Source organism: Chroicocephalus ridibundus, chromosome 6, assembly GCF_963924245.1.
Source record: "Chroicocephalus ridibundus chromosome 6, bChrRid1.1, whole genome shotgun sequence".
NCBI classification, from domain to species: domain Eukaryota; kingdom Metazoa; phylum Chordata; class Aves; order Charadriiformes; family Laridae; genus Chroicocephalus; species Chroicocephalus ridibundus.
In genome coordinates, this window is record NC_086289.1 from 9,350,742 (window position 1) to 9,367,327 (window position 16,586).

Below are 16,586 nucleotides of genomic sequence, written 5' to 3' on the forward strand. Positions count from 1 at the left end.
TACATCTTATCTACCTATAGAAAACTACTTTCAGGGAGGGGTGTAAAATCGCCTTGGGTATTAAATACAAAAATAAAGTTCTTACCCCCAGTTAATTGCCTCCACTGTTTCAATGTCTAAGGGATCCAGTGACTGAGGCAGGGCTTTGTAGAGGGTGGCCAGCCTGTCTGTCAACAATTCACATAAACAAGTGTTTTGAGTCAGGCACTTGGCAGCTGCTGGTTCTGGCAAACTCACCAAAAGCATGAGGCCTTCACAGGCCTTCACTGCTATCCGGCCGTCCTGGCAGAAGGGCATGGAAGAATTAATCAGAGGGTGAATGAAGCTCACTCGAAATCAAGAAGCAAACACCTCCCATATAAAACCTCTCTATTTCCCCACAGCAAGCGAATGCGCTTATTTTTGTTGCCTTTTCAGTCATTAAAACTTCATTCTAGTAGATTTGGATGGTACAAAATAAAGAATCTCACCTGAATCTATGTCAATTACTACGAATGTAACCTTCAGCTTGACAGAACTAGTGCTGTAGGTCAGCTTAAGATCAACATATTAGAAAATGTAAAATATCACTTAATGATAACAAGTATATCGGTAGACTCAGTTTTCTGCTCTCAAGACTGCTGTAGGAATTACAGGCTGACCCAACCCTCCTCTAAGTTTTCTGAAAGAATCTGAGTATGAAATTGAGGATGGAACTGGGTAAGACATGCAGCAGTTGTTTTTAAAAGAAATCAAACCCCTAGAGATAGCCCAGTCCACTTATAAAAAAAAGGGGGTTTGGTTAAGTCAGTACAATTGAAAGTAGTTTTTTAAATATTCTCTTGTGGTATATTTAATCTAATGATGATCCTACGGAGCATGTCTGTGAAACATGCAGCATCCTATATAAATTGATCAAAACCCACATTATGATTAACAAACTTAATTTTCAAAAATAATATTTTTACTTTAACCTGAATTGGCAAAGAAGATTACCAATTTACAAAAACCACCTGCAAAACAAACCTCATTTTACTTTTTATAGTTAAAAACCAGCATGTACATACATGTATATTCACTCCTGCTTCCCACCTCGCAGAGCATTCAAACTATTTCATCATTTTATCACATTAAAAAGAACAAAAAAACACCAACTCACGGGACTTTTGGTGAGGTTTAGTAGAGAATTCACTAAATTATAGTCTTGATTTGGACAAACAGTGGAGGACTCGGGTGATGATGTGACATTTAGTTCATCCAGACTGAAAGAGAGATCGTCCGCCTGTTGAGGGAGGTCATCTTCCTTCTCCATCTGCTCCGCTCCAGAGGCACTAGGTATTTCTTCAGGCTGAAGGGGCTGTCCTGTGTCTGTTGTCAAAGAGTCTTGGCCTTTTAGCATGTCTTCTGTGATTATACCTGCTGATCCCTTGGAAGCCATTGCTTTTAACTTACTCTGCAAAGCATTTTGTTGGAATTACATGGTTGCAATTACTGTTCATCCTGAAGCAGAAATTTGCTAAAGGCCAACTTTTTACACCATCATTTGAAGTAGTTCCCTACAAGGCTGGATACAGTAACCACATAGAATGTAATGGGTTGCAGGAGCGTGGGAGTCTTTAAACCTAGCACATTTTTTAATCTGCTAAAATTTCGCTAAGGCCTGTACCATTTTGCTTCAAGGCTGAATATGCCATCTACAAAGAGATGGCATCTTTTTCTCTCCACCACTGAAGGCACATATTCACTTGATTTGCCCACTATTTGATAGAAGTTTTTCATTTACCTTATGAGTGCACCTTTAGACCTTAGCACACACTACAAAACATCCCTTTCTAGGTCAAGGCCTCAAAATCATCCAATGTTTGAAACACTATTTCCAGTTGGTGTCATACAATTAAATTCATTCTAAACTTCTTGAGATTTTATCTTCAACAGGAAAGGGAAAAAAACATCTTTTATGACAGCAAAGTACTCTCAAGTTGTGTTTCTCGTGAAGAAAAAGTTGAGCAGATTGAATGGACAGAAGATACTAGAAGTTAGCATTGGGCACTGGATAACAGACATAACAGATCACAGAGAACCTTCTCGGAATCTACAAACCATCTCTACTTAGCCTGAAAGAAACTGTCTTCCCATAAATCTGTCTCCAGCACATAAAGGCATTTAAATTTGTGCTCTGTGATACCAAGAAGAAACTCACAGCAAGGCAAGATTCAGTGTTCTTCTGGCATAAGCACAGGTGAATAATACTTTATTAGAACCATAAATTAGACTTCAACACAAGACATTTCTTCAAGTGAGTACAGTAGGGAGACTATAAATCCAAACGGTTCCCCTTATCTATGATAACACCAAAAATATTACAAATATATGTCAAGCATTAATAATTTAAAAGAGTAACCATTTGGGGTTAATGGCGTTTAGTACATACAAACCAGCAGGTACTAACTACACGACAGTCTCAGGCAGCAAACGAGAGAACTGCTGTGAATGCTTGCTTGATAGATGTGCATTCGTTGTGGCGAATTTGTACTGAATGTTGTGATACACTCATACAACCAACTCCCTGGAGGGGCAACCCAGTGGTAAAAGCAGCACACTGCATGCTATAAAGTAAGTATGATTTTTCACTACAGCAGAAAAATTACTGCTTCCACACATATTTTTTTTTTTTTACAGTGTGAAATGCATAAGGCTGCAAAGCAACAAAAATGTGTCTGTCTGAACCATGTCTGTCTATCCCTAAATCTTCTAAAGTCCTCCAGTATCCTCCCATATATTTTAGCAATACACAGGAATATCTGAATCACAACAATGAGCTTTGCACATAAAGCAGTACTAGAGGCTGGAACTGCATTTCAGTCCTGGATTGTACACTGTTGCTGGCACTATCCAAGTAGCAGACAAGGTTGCCAAAGAGAAAAAGCTCCTTTTTTCAAAAATGACATAATATTTTGTAAAATACTTGTTTTATATTACATCAGCCTATTTCCTCATGGCTGGACTCTTCTGTCATTTGAAAAGCCATTGTTTGTTTAGCTAAGGCATCGACGAGAAGACCTAACATATATAAATACATAAATGCCCCTAGAAATTAGTCCATAGCTCATTACTCTTACGTTGGCAGGTGACACAAAGCAGTCTGTACATTGAACAACACACAGGCAGAGTTTTTGCATGTATTTAAGCTTCCTATTGTTTAATCATGCAATTCTGCAGCTTAGCTGCTCACCTGCCTCTTGTAAACGCGCAAAACAGGATCCTGAATGACCTAATAGAAAAGGTTACATAAAACACATATTCAGTGCCTTCTAGACAAAGTACTCCTCTAACTGAATTCAGCATCGACAGAGAGCAGACAATATAAAAATACGTTTTTACATTTTCGTGATACATAACTATCAGAGTTTAAAAATCTGTGGGGTATGACGCTATGTCTAGATTTATGACAGATTTAAAAGATTTAAAAAGATACACAGATATGACAGATTTAAAAAGAATTCTGTGAAAAAATTAAGTGACGTCACAGCTAATGAGAATCTCTACTTAATTCATGGTGAGAAATATAAAGCTGATAATTTGTAGTAATGAAAGTAGAAGTGAACAGTGAAACTACTGTTCATTTTATAAAATGAAGGTACAACTCTTTAATGGACACTACTATACTAGAACTTGTTTAAGGTCTCAAAAGCTGAAATCGAAACACAGAGAATCAAGTGTCCCTTTGCATGGAACACTCAGTTGGAAGGAGTATCTTGCATAAGATGCGATGAGATGAGATGAGGCAACTAAGGAATAAACGAATAAGGAAAAACCATGAGGTAACAAGTTTACCATAAAATAATGGCTGAGAGAGGTGACAAGTCAAACATTCCTATGTATGTTCTTTCTCTCCACACAAGAACAAGGAAAACTCAGCTTAAAGAAAAGAATAAATTAAAGCCAAAGTAAAATTAACGTGGATTTTAAAGGTTTAACAAAGTAGAATGCAGTTGTTCCAGTTCTTATTTCCAAAAGAAAAGTAACTTGCCCGAGAGATAAAGTGATGCCTTATTGGTAAAGCAATACATGTGAAAGATTTTACTAAAATATAAACACCATTCTATCAACAAACTATTTGATATGGAATCATACAAAGGAAATCCTGGGTTTGTACATACTTGAGTTTTTTCTGTTCATAAAATACTGTAGAAACTGATCAGGAAAAATCAAAGAAGGAAGCAAAACTAGCAGATACACACTGTTTTGGAGAGATGTATCTGCATTTCAGTTTACACGTGTTGAAAATTTGAGAGAGAAACGCCACACAGGATTCTGTAAATTTACCCTTTCACGTATTTGAAGGTCAGAAACAGCTATGAACTCACAGCAATAGCACCTCTAAGAGGCATAGATGTGAACAATCAGAATATTCTATTCTAATAAAGGACAATTCTGCACCCCAAATACCTTATCTGGAAACAACTATCGGAAGTTGCAAAGACATATGCTTTAGGCTATGACATTTAGAATAATGTGAAGGAAACAGGAGCTACAAAAAAATGTTTTTCAGCTTGCCTGAACCCTACGGACAGCATTTTGTGAAACCAGAGAACTCTGAAATTTGGAATTATCTGGTTTTCCATGTATGATTTTTAATATTGTGATATTGCTATTTTGGGGAAGAACACTAATGTCTGACAAAATACTTGTGGTTCTTATGACTGGGGTTCTCAGGTTTGATTTCAAGGGCATTATTTGAGTATAACAGTCGTTCAGGGGGTTCTTTTCAAACCATACAACTTACATAAATAACACTAAAAGTAATCCTGGTTTGGGCTTCTACCATATTCTGCATGTAATATATCTAGTAGTTTGCTTTTGAGTGTTTCTTATGTTTAAACACTGTCTTTCCAGTCCTTACACCATTGCTACTGCTTGTACAACTACAGTGGATACAATCACAATCGGGGTGGTATTTAATTAGGGTAAAAATAAACTCAAGATGGATTCTTTACTACTGACTTATAAGTGATATTCATGTACCCAATGGAAAACAACTATCTTTGCACTTTAACAGAATCTGCTGTTACAGATCTTGTTTGTGGAAAGCTTGTAAAATATTCCTTAAGGACACTATACCTACATCTTTTCACCTGTGTATCACATGTTTAATAGATACTGTGTCACCGTAGGAAACATTGCAGTGGGAGCAGGAGGCATTTCTAAATGGACTTGCATAAATGAAACTTTTATATGCTCCTCCTAAATGGGAACAGAAAGCCAGTCTAGAAATTCTTTCTCCTCCCACTCTGATTTCATCAGTGCCACATGTTAACTTTGAAGAGGGAGTAAAGATATTTGGCTTTCTTACAGATAGAAAATAATGTCATATTGTAGATTGTGAGCTGGCACTGCAGCTAGACCATATGTACCACTACCAAATAAGGGCCCAATCCTGCAGAACACTTAGCAACTTGCAAGGTTTCAGTGCCCCACGCAATCTGTCCTTTAGTCTTTATTGGGCTGAAGACAAAACAACATAAGAAATCCAAGGTCTCCCTCACACAGTGCTTTACATTACAATTCATATCACTACTCTAAAGGCACTTTCACTACAAAGGATAAGGACCTCATGCGGGTATATTTGTGAGTAAATGAAATTACAGTAAAAATAATCAGATGTATCAAGTCTCTGAAAACAAGACAAAAACCCTTCTAATATCACAGGAAAGAAAATCACAGAGTGAATGAAAACTAAGCTATGAAGCACAATGTGATACCTCCAGTCCTCTATCAGATTTTGTCTGTGACACTGTAAATACACCTGCAAAATTTGATTTGATTTACTCACCTCAAGGAAGAAGTTGACCAGGTATGGATCCTGTTTCAGCTTTGCACATACTATGCAGAGAAACTGAATTTCTTCATTTTCTGTTGGTGTTGCCAGAACTTCACCACACAGCCTGATTAATTTCTATCACATAAAGAAAAGTGAATGATTAAGACAGGGAGTAAGTTAAGAGCTTTTCTAGAATGATGGACTGAATTCTTTTTCTCTATACATACCACAATGATGTATGATTATTGACTTGAACATTTGCTCCAGAGTTAGATTGCTATGAACAAGATTTCTTTATTACTCACGACTTACATTGCAGTGGCAGTACAAGGCTCTAATCATTAATACATTAAAACCAATACTGCACTTGAGCAGTTTCTTTAACTCAGTCGACAATGGAAGAATTAAAGGTACCATTAGTTACAGCAGAATAAGAGAAACTTGTCATACAAAAATATATTTTATTTAAAATTTGAACAGTACCTGCACTGGCCTATGCACATTTATGTGGGGAAGAAGAGGTTGCCGTATTCTTCCAAGAAGTTTTGTATAAAAAGCCAAAACTTGCTGTTTCATTCCTGGAGGACACTGAAAGAAAAACAGATGAACAATAACAAAAGTATAACAAATGTGGAGAGAAACATAGATGCAAGTTTGTCACTCAAAATGGCTAATTTAACAGCAATAATTTATCCAAAGTATTTTAAAAAAAAACATCATCTGTTAACACATTACTTTTGTCGATATTAACAGAGATCAACAAAAAATGTTGCATCGCGTTACTGTTTTCTTTTTCAAATTATTCACATTTTCAGTAAATTGCTCTAGTGAACACTTCTACCAGTCTTTCCAGGAAATATTCCCTATCAACACAGCAACGAGGGGAAATTAACTCTGAATGAATCGGCTACAGGTCTGCTGTCTTTTACGGTATTGTGCCACAAAACATCTACATGTCTACAAAAGGTTTTTAAATTCACGAGCAATTAACCTTAGACAGGTAAAGTGTTTATAAATGCACAGATGTTCCAGGACAAGAGAAAACTGTTGTATTCACTGAGATTCAGCAGAATATAAATCACAAGTATCTTTGGAACATCCAGACCCATGTTCTGCTGTCCCTCATGCCCCATGAAAGCACTTTCTTATCTCCATGAGATCCGATTCTTGTGGTCCTTTCTGTACCTTTGCTTCTAGCTAAATTCCCCCGACTCTAATGTGCTCTACCACGTTAATAAATGCTGTCATTCCAGAGGTTAATTTTAACCCACGTCATCTCCCTCATCTGGTTCACTGCACAGGTGAATGGAGCATGGGTGGCAATAGCCAGGAATGACAACTGCCTAGTTGTTCTCCTTCCAAGGTAATTATCCCCAGATTATTAATACGTAATTATCACTGAGTTGTCAAGCAATCTGTTGAAAAGAATGACAAAATGTGTACCACCAGGATGCATCCACAATAATGCAGTAAGTCTAAGTGGTTGCTGTGAAAGGATATTATTCTTTTTGCAACAGATCTTTGCAACATCTTGCAAGCACTGAACTGTGTGTTTACTTCAGATGTATCAACTCACAAGTGGCAAAGTATAAAGACAGGCTGCACAGGAATTGCTGGTACAGGCGTATTTGCATGAGTGCAAAATGACTTCTCTCAACTCTTAGAAACATCCTACTAATTACCCGCTTCACATATGTCACCATTTCATCTTGGTTTCTTGACAAAGTTTATAGATTACTGAACTAGCTGTATTTCTGAGCAAGTACTTTCAATGCATCAGGTACCTTAGCCTGATTGCAGGACAGCTGGTACAGTAACAGGAGTTGTAGAGCTCTGGTCCTTCCAGAGCAAGGAACATCCCAGGCTCAGACAGCTAGTACCCTACATTGTCTATACATGTAAAATCCAGCAGACTAAAAACTCATGACAATGTGTAAAAGACTGACTGAGAATGAAACCACGACGAGCTCCATTTATTCTTGGAACAGGATACACCACAGTTTCCTAACTGCACCTGCATCGTGATACAAAAAGTTCTAGCGCAAGGGCTGCCAAGTTAATTTTACCCCATGATCCATCCAACCCCATACATTTCAGCTCATAAGTCTGCCAAGAAAGACAGCAACAAGAATGCACCAAGACCATGAAGCTAATTTCACATGTGCCACAAGGCAGACATGAGAAGAACCAGACAAAACTGCCAAGGGCTGCATTCATACCAAAGACTTGGATGTGAAAGCTGTCTGGGGATCAGCTTAAATCAATGCTTTCTGACATGGAAGTCTTTCTGAGCAATAACTCATCACATTCAGAAAAATTAAAATTTGTATTTAATACAGCACTTTTCACCCAAGCAGCTCCCAACACTTAACAAAGGACAGAGAGGGATAACGCTCTCTTGTAGAAGCCAGAAAAATTCTAGACTGAACAAAAATGTTTCTCCTATTTCTAGCTTCACAGTCAACATTATCAGCGTGGTGAGTAACCAATCTCAGGGTTCTGTGTTAGTCAACATCTCACTGGTTGTCTCACTTTGCTCACACTTGTAAAAGACTGTTATTTGTAATATGTTGGTAACGTAAGTAAACAGCTATTTGCTAGAGTTCAGTGTCCCACACTACCACCTACTGTAGAACTTCAGTCCCTTTTACAATTAGGAGCTCACACACTTGCTCTGCTGAGAAGTACATACATCAGCTTTTCCTAGTGTGTAGAGTGTCTCCAAAATCTTGTGATGTAGCAAATATTCCATACATGGTCCTGTTTCGCCTGATTCTCTCTCATTTTCTTCTTGAACTAGAATATCCAACATCTGTTCCAGGTGAGAAGGAATGTTGGTATCAGTCACGGGAGCTTTGTCATCTAAATAGAAGAGATGTGCAATTAGGAATTATTAAAATATTGTCCTCACTTTTCTTAAGTTCAGTTACAAATTTAAGATTTAAAAACAAGACCACTCGTTTAAAGAATCTTACATATAGTAAGTATGTTTTTTAACATGTCTTAAACCAAATTTTCAGAAATGTAAACTAGAATATGCATCAGGCAGATATCTAACCTTGCAATGGGGAAAAGGTGAAACGCCAAATTTCAAAACATGCATTAATTACACAGTCAGAAAGGAAAACTTTTACACCAAGCTTAGGGAGAGAAACACCCACTCTCAATCTTCCGGTTAGTATCCACCCCATCTTGATAACTTCCTCTTTGACTCTTCACATTGTATTCTGAAATCCATTAAACAGCCTCTAACTTCAGCTTTTTTAAAATCATGATCAGTTTCTTTACAAACTAGATAACTAAATAAATGGTTTTTTCTAACAAAGAAAACACAAATTCCACGCTGTTTATTCTTCAAAAGTTTTTAGATTTGTCTTTTATACTTTATGCATTAAGAGAGCATTCTCTCAGACTTTATGAAGGAAAGGGTAAGACACTGATTTCATTACACTGAAGTCATGAAACTGCTGTGGATTTATGCCACTGGCAGTGGGAGCTGGCATTAACATGTTGTTGAACACATCTACATGTGGAGATTTCCCTTTTTGTTTTTTCAGCTAAATTCTACTTGAACAACTATCCCACTAGGGAAATGACTACTACTTCTTACGCAATAATCTAAAAATAACTGTCACTTGCATGCCAATGGCAACAAGATCACAAAGGAAAACTGCCATGTCAGAGTGATTTTGGTCTCTACCACAACCTAATCTCCAGTCAGTCTAGAGCGTTTTGCGTGAGTTTCCTAGGCATAATACTGCTCCCACTGCAGAGGAGAGAAATACAACTACTGAGTGGGAACTTGTTTTTCACAAGACATTTGAAAGCCTGGGAGAGAGGTCAGCTTTTATTCTGCACCATATAATCGCAAGTATCAGTTTTCCCCTACCACCCCGTCATTTCTACCTTAGGGAACATCACATAGCGTTCCAAAAGATGGGTATTTAGAATCAAGGGTCGAGTTTCAGCTTGTAAGAATAAATATTGATATAAACAAGATCACCAGTCCCAGAGCCAATAGCTACTCTAGCAGAAATGCAGAACTAATAAGACTGAGGAAAGCATGGTAACATTCACTTTTAAAACGTAATAGTTTAATAACTAGGACCAAAAATTAAAAAATTAAATGTTGCGTAACTGTTGTAGGAAACCAGGGAAGAGGTTAAGAAGAAGTAACTACAGTCCTATTTCATCAGAATACACATTTTTTAGAAGAGCAGAATAAGGTTTGTATAACTTCTAACAAAATGTGTTCTGATTCTGCTCACAAATTCACTTTCCAGAGCCACGTTATCAAAATACCTTTCATGGAGACAAGACATTAAAGAAAAAATACCTAATGCTGAGGCCACAGAATTCATATATGTCTGGGAAAATGTATGACCACAAAATTACTTTTGTTAAAATCTTGGAAAGAAAAAGAAAATCCCTGATGCAAAACAATAAAAGAAGTTAATAACAGGGACTACATTCCTGTAGTAGTCTGTTCAGATTAAACAGAATATGTGAAGACAGAAATTGGGTCGGACGTGAAAAGGTACAATTCTCTTTGTGGTACTCAGAAAAGAAGAACTTCCCTCCATCATTGTTCATGCCTACTTTTATAGAGATGAATGGAGGTACACAATATTTTTAATTATTAATTATTATTGTTGGTATTTTGATAAGAGAAATGACTCATTTTAGCATTTCTTAATCTTTAATTTTTAACAACACTGAAATTGGGAATTCTAGTTTTCACAATAAAGACAAAAACCCAGAATGTTTTCTTCTTTTACCTGATGTCTCTATGTAGTAATGGGTGATTGCTTTCCAGTGGTAAACGAAATCTTCTTGTAGTGGAAGGGAAGGTGCGAGCTATGGGGAAAAAAAAAAAAACAAACAAAAACCAGTTAGGAATTAAATAAACATATTTCCCCAGAGATTAAATTGAATTTTATCTTATACTTGGAAGTAACCTGCTACAGACTAGAGCTACAATTCTTACTCTGTGCTCTTTTACCTTTAACAAGGACTACATACATTATTCATGACATAAGCCCCATGTCATATTGCCTGGCTTGTGAACAGCAGTAATAATCTCTGTGATGTCTCTATGACCAGACAATCTATTTGAAGCAACATAAGCAATTGTTCATACAGCAAATCAACACTAGAAATGTGGGTTTGAATTGTTTAGATCTCAGAGTTCTGTCCTTCAAGAAAAAATCATGTTACTTTACATCTACTCTTGCTGCCCTCTTCCCTTTCTGTATGCTCTGTTCTCCTCACTCCCTCTGCTCCCTTAAAAATACCCATTAGCTGCTTCACACAGCTTTTCCCACGCCTTTTTTTCCTGTTAACCACAACTTTTAAAAGATGATTATTTCTTTTTTTTTTTGCACGAGGCCCACCCCCAGAGCTTGACACGTTGTTCTTTTTATTTAAGAAATAAATTTCTTATGTCATTTCTGTTTTTCTGGAGGAATTTGGGATGGCTGGTTGGGCATGACTGGCACCCAGGAACAACATGCTGCGAGAACGAAACACAGCCTCCCGGTCAGCCAACATCAGTACTCCTTTTTTCCCCGACCTTGAGACCTGGGTGCCCTGCAGCCCATGGCACCACAGACGGCATGTGATAAAAGAAGGACCGTGATCATTTTACCACTCTGCTTTCCAAAGTGAGAGTTGAGGCAAACACTGAATTTACGACCACAATGTAAAATGTTCAGAGCTGGTAAAATCAGGGAATCTATAGGGAATAACCCCACCGCTCAACAGATCATATGAAGGTCTGTTGTTACTGAGGCCTAATCCTACTTGCTTGATGCTTTTTTTTGACAATCAAGTCCTCAAGTCATTCTTTTATATGTAATCCTGAAAAAAAGGATTATCACCTGACATGACGGTAGCAATGAGACCTGTGGGCAAACAGGAAGAATGCCCTGTGTAAGTTGCTGTGTCCATTTTGGGAAGAACAAGGAGCTGAAGCATCCCAACAAGCTACGGAGTCCCGTCCTTCACAGAATCACAGAGTTGCTGAGGTTGGAAGGGACCTCTGGAAGACACCTGGTCCAATGCCCCTGCTCAAGCACAGACACCTAGAGCTGGTTGCCCAGGACAATGCCCAGACGGCTTTTGAATATCTGAAAGGATGGAAATTCCACAACCTCTCCAGGAACTTGTGCCAGGGCTCAGTCACCCTCATAGTGAAGAAGTTTTTTCCCCAGAAGCTACAGATACCACATTTGAAATTAATAACTCTGAATTCCTCTAGTGTCTCCTCACAGGGCCTAAAAAGTGCTGAGTTGCCTCAGTTCTTGGACAAACAGACGCACAGGGCTCAAACATCTGTATACAGAAAAAGCCTTGGAGGTTTTCCACACCAGTCTTTTCTTTCCCTGGAATTTAACGACACTTATTATCTTGGTAAAGACGTACAGCCCAGAATATGAACAGCATGCCCTGCCGTGATAAGAAAGTGGAATGCTAATTGTTAATGACCCTTTGCACACAGGACTTTGAAACGCCAAGACTTTAAAAAAGTAGTGGTGCTTGGTAACTATCTACACCTGCATCCTGTGTGGAAACGTGCCCTCACAAATGGCAACCAGGAACTCAAACTGACATTGCTTATCCATTCCCTGACAGTCTGCAGACTCATTAAGTCTTCCATATTTCCACAGCTGGACACTGAGAGCACTTTAGCACACCAGCTACCACAGAGTAAGTATAAGGACACTGCACGCTGGACAAAACTAGTTTATTTTACTATGAAGTTTACTAGGTTATTGAAATTCAGAAGAACAACTGAACAAACTGAAGATGCAGTACACGGTATTTTGTATCATGCTTCGTATGTCACTTTTGCTTCTGTAGATGTGTATTTCAAGCAATGTAATGATCATTTTGCATCTTTCTGTAATAAAACTATACTGAAAACTCAACTCTGGCTGATGAATGGCACAGAGACGACTTTTGAGGAATACCAGGCCTTTCAGACCACTCTATTTCCATAGTAACACATGATAGATAACATTAAAAATTTATCCTTGACTGATGTCATTTTCCTCTCCACTCCTTCTAGCCTCATCTGCCTCAAGATGAATTTAGTGCCTCTGAGTAGTGCCAGGAAAAGGATTTCAATTCTCAGCACTGTCAATAATTTATCCACCGCGGGAGAGAACTGTGGATACAGACATTCTCCCTCCCACCAAACGCCTCCAGGGACTCCTCTCAGAGGTGAAGAGGTAATTCAGGGACAGGTTCTGCCCTTTTTAATTAAAATACTCAGTGATTTCACAGAGTCTTCTCTGACCAAGGACTGCAAGACAGATACAAAACAGAGATACCATTAGCATGTGTGCACCTATGCTTTTGTGTACATGCATGGCTATTGGGAATATACAATCAACCCTGCCACCGACTAGACACAGTGACACAGAGTTGTGGCAGCTTCGCCTGCATTGGGCTACCAGACCCAGCAACTCCTAACAATACTAAAAAAAATCGTATTTCCCTACTTGTTCAGTTAAAGTATCCCCACCCCCAAATACTCCCCACTCCCCAAATTCCTCTTCCCACTGCAGATGGACCTACTATAAATCTGCTTTTTTACAGCACAGCTATTCCAGTGAACAGAGATATAACTCCAGCAATGCTATGTATTATTCTGAGAAAAGTGTTTTACTGACAAAAAATGAAAAAAAACCCAAGCCTCTTAACTCAGTTATTTAGACACAAAGTCAAGGTAAAGACCAAGACTAAGACACCAGCTTAGTCCAGCTGGTATCAAACAAAGCCCAGCACTGGAAAGCATTAGAAAAACGTAACCTCCCAAACACCTGGTTGATGTGCTTTAACCCTGCTAGGACAGATAGTTCCAGGATGAAGTTGTAGTTTCTATTTTAGGATGAATTATTAGCTACCAGCTGAGATGAAATACATGTTACAGTTGCCAATCTGAGTGATCACGCTTTTGTAAAGGTACGCATACTTGTATAAAGATTCTGATGCAAAACACAATTCATTGTGAATGCCATTAATACCTGCTATTTGTCTAATTTGAAGGAATTACCTTAGAAGTGCAGTTATTCCTAGCAATTATATTAATTAATTTTGATGTAATTACATATGTTCTTATTAATTTTGAGCTATTGATTCCTAATCTCCAAGTGAAGTTCTCCTCCTTTGTGAAAAAATACCCCAACATCTTAAAGACTGCGGTGTGGGTGCTGGTATGTCAAATAGCCAAAACTCACTGCACACTACTAAAAACCAGCCCATTTGAGTAGACATTGATTAGCTCTTCCATCTGGTCCCCAACTCCAGCAGTCAAGCTTCCTGGGAGTGAGCAAACGAGTGTTCTCATTTACAAACTAAACTTAACACATGCTGCCTTATCATCCTGGTGACAAGACGTTACTAACGATCGAACCCCACTCCTTCCAGAAAAGTGCTGTTCTCAGGAGAGCTATAGATCTCTGACCAGAACTATAGTCTGCTCGTTATATAATCTGCCCAAAATACAGTTCCAGGTAGTTTTCAGAAGTATATAGAATTTGTGTTTAGGCAGGAAAGAAAAAATAATGTCAAGAGCAAAGAAACCTATAAATATACAGTATTTAACAGCAATTCCTTTATGCATGTAAAAATCAGTCATATTTTTCATACATGCTTTTTCAGAAGTGCAGTTCACTACTGAAAACAATGGAATCAATGGAAGCTGGTGATATCCTCAAGATCTTTTGGACAAGTTCACAAAGTAAAGAAAACACTATAAAACAATAACAGGTACTGGCTGGTCAGATGCCAGACTAAAAAAGAAAGCGGAAATTGGGTCAAAGAGAAATGAAGGGGAAGTGCACGCACACTCCCCTGACTGAAACACGGAAAACTACAGCAGACGATGTTTTTCTTCAATCTTACTACTTTACTTGTGTGAAGGTTTGCCCCGAAGGAAAATCTGAAAAAAGACTACTGCTGGAAGGTTTACTTTATTTCCTCAGCTGCTGAAGGCACAGAGTTTATAACGGTCACTGCTTTCACATATAAAATTAAGACTGCACATGCTTGCAAGCCATGCATTAAATTTCACCATCAGAATTTGTTAATAGCAGCACAATGTTAAAACAATCAGTAATGTGAGGTCATTACATCAAATAAAGTGGTTTCAAGAAGAAGAAATCCTGTTCTGAGAAGTTATGCAGTCAATGATTTTGAAGCAGTAGCTGTGGCAAGTGACTCAATATCTTTCAAAGCTCAGTTCTGCCCGAAAACATGAACAGAAAAGAAGCTACTTAAAAACATGTTAAGGTACTAGTGTAAGAGATACAGTGGAATCGTTGGTAGAGAGGGGTCCCAAAAATGTGCAGCAGACACCAAAATCTAAACTCACTCCCAGATACCAAAATCATGATACAAATAATCTTGTTTGACAGCAAATTGCAAAATTCAAAACAATCAAAATCATGTTTTTCCTGCTCCAGGTATGCAGCTCAAAAACATGCTTTTGAGTTCGCTATTAAGAGGAAACATCTCCTGAAAGCCCAAGTCAAACACAAACAGAAGTTCTTTGAACACTGAGTGACCCCTTTACAGACAAGCTATTTTACAGACAAGCTACTCTAGGGAAACATGAGTGAAGAGCACAAGATAAGAGAAAAAAGTAAGTCTAACTTGCTGCTTTGTTATTGTACACTCCATTTTGTGTGCTGCTGAGAGTGTAGCACTCCTGGAATATGTTTCGATAAAAGTATATCAGAAATGCATTGCAAAGAGAAAACATTTTGGGGACAAGCCATCTATAAACTGTCACAGGTTCATTAATATTAGCAACATTTCTATTCTGCGCTGAAGTAAGGTAACTGCAGTCAAAGACTGCAGTCCCCTCCACCGTTCTCACCAACCCACCCAAAGCAATTTAATGATGCTCCGTTGGGATGATACCACAGTGGTTCTTGCTCATCTGGATGCTGCAGAGAAATCCAGAAAGGGCAAAAATATCTAAAATACTGGCAGGATTGACATATGATTAGAGGTGGCAAAAATTAGGATTCAGTTGTAATGAAAATTGAGAATATGACTTCACACACTTGGACAGTTTAGGCAGAAAAGACTAAAAGTTTTGAGTTATTCAAGGAAATAAAAAGCAACTGGTCCCTTCTGTTTACCTCATCACAGTCCTGCCATGAAGGCAGTCAATTAAAAAGCGGTACACTCACAGCAAGTGAAAGGCAAATATTTCTACGTGTATTAGACTGTCAACCTTTGGAACTCCTCGTCATAGTTCAGAGACATGGCATATTGAGGGTAAGGTAACAATGATTATCTAATAACACAGGAACTCTTACTATTTAAATGCATCTCTGTAAAGTCTGCAGGCCTGTGGGCCCTGAGGCAGGACAGCAGCTTTATATAAGTGATGTGCAAGAGAAACGACAGGGGAGAAGGGTTACCCGAACAATCCTGATTTAAAAGTCATCCTACCAAGGAAAGCTAAGCCCAGGCACTTCTTCAAGTTTAAATTTAAATTTAAATTTCCAGCTCAGCTGATAACTGTTCAGCTGCAACTGAATTCCTCTGGGAGGTAGGCACCCAAAACCTTTGAGAGTTTATATCTTAGCTACCAGTTCTGTTGCTGATATTCAGGGCTGAAACCAAGTCTACTCGAGGCTGAACGAGCTATACTTGCTTTGCAGCAAAAACAGCAAATAAAAATGAAGCTCCAAATTCTCTAGGTTCTGAAAACAGCAGGCAGCATCAAGGTGGACTTATCTAATGTTTGGGATTTACACCAGTTTCA

General features: G+C 38.3%; 1 protein-coding gene across 2 annotated transcripts in view; it reads right to left on the reverse strand.

Annotated features, from left to right (window-relative positions):
* The window catches only part of FHIP2A (FHF complex subunit HOOK interacting protein 2A), a 33,358-nt gene that overhangs the window by 14,444 nt on the left and 2,328 nt on the right, over positions 1-16,586 (reverse strand). Inside the window, exons 2-8 of one of the 2 annotated variants that reach the window (XM_063340164.1) lie at positions 10,579-10,657; positions 8,493-8,662; positions 6,284-6,388; positions 5,813-5,935; positions 3,212-3,250; positions 1,139-1,432; positions 86-282 (exon numbers count right to left, since the gene is read on the reverse strand). In XM_063340164.1, coding sequence (XP_063196234.1) covers positions 86-282; positions 1,139-1,432; positions 3,212-3,250; positions 5,813-5,935; positions 6,284-6,388; positions 8,493-8,662; positions 10,579-10,657 — 1,007 coding nt within the window. The remainder of the gene's footprint in view (positions 1-85; positions 283-1,138; positions 1,433-3,211; positions 3,251-5,812; positions 5,936-6,283; positions 6,389-8,492; positions 8,663-10,578; positions 10,658-16,586) is intronic. The other variant, XM_063340165.1, reaches the window with a different exon arrangement.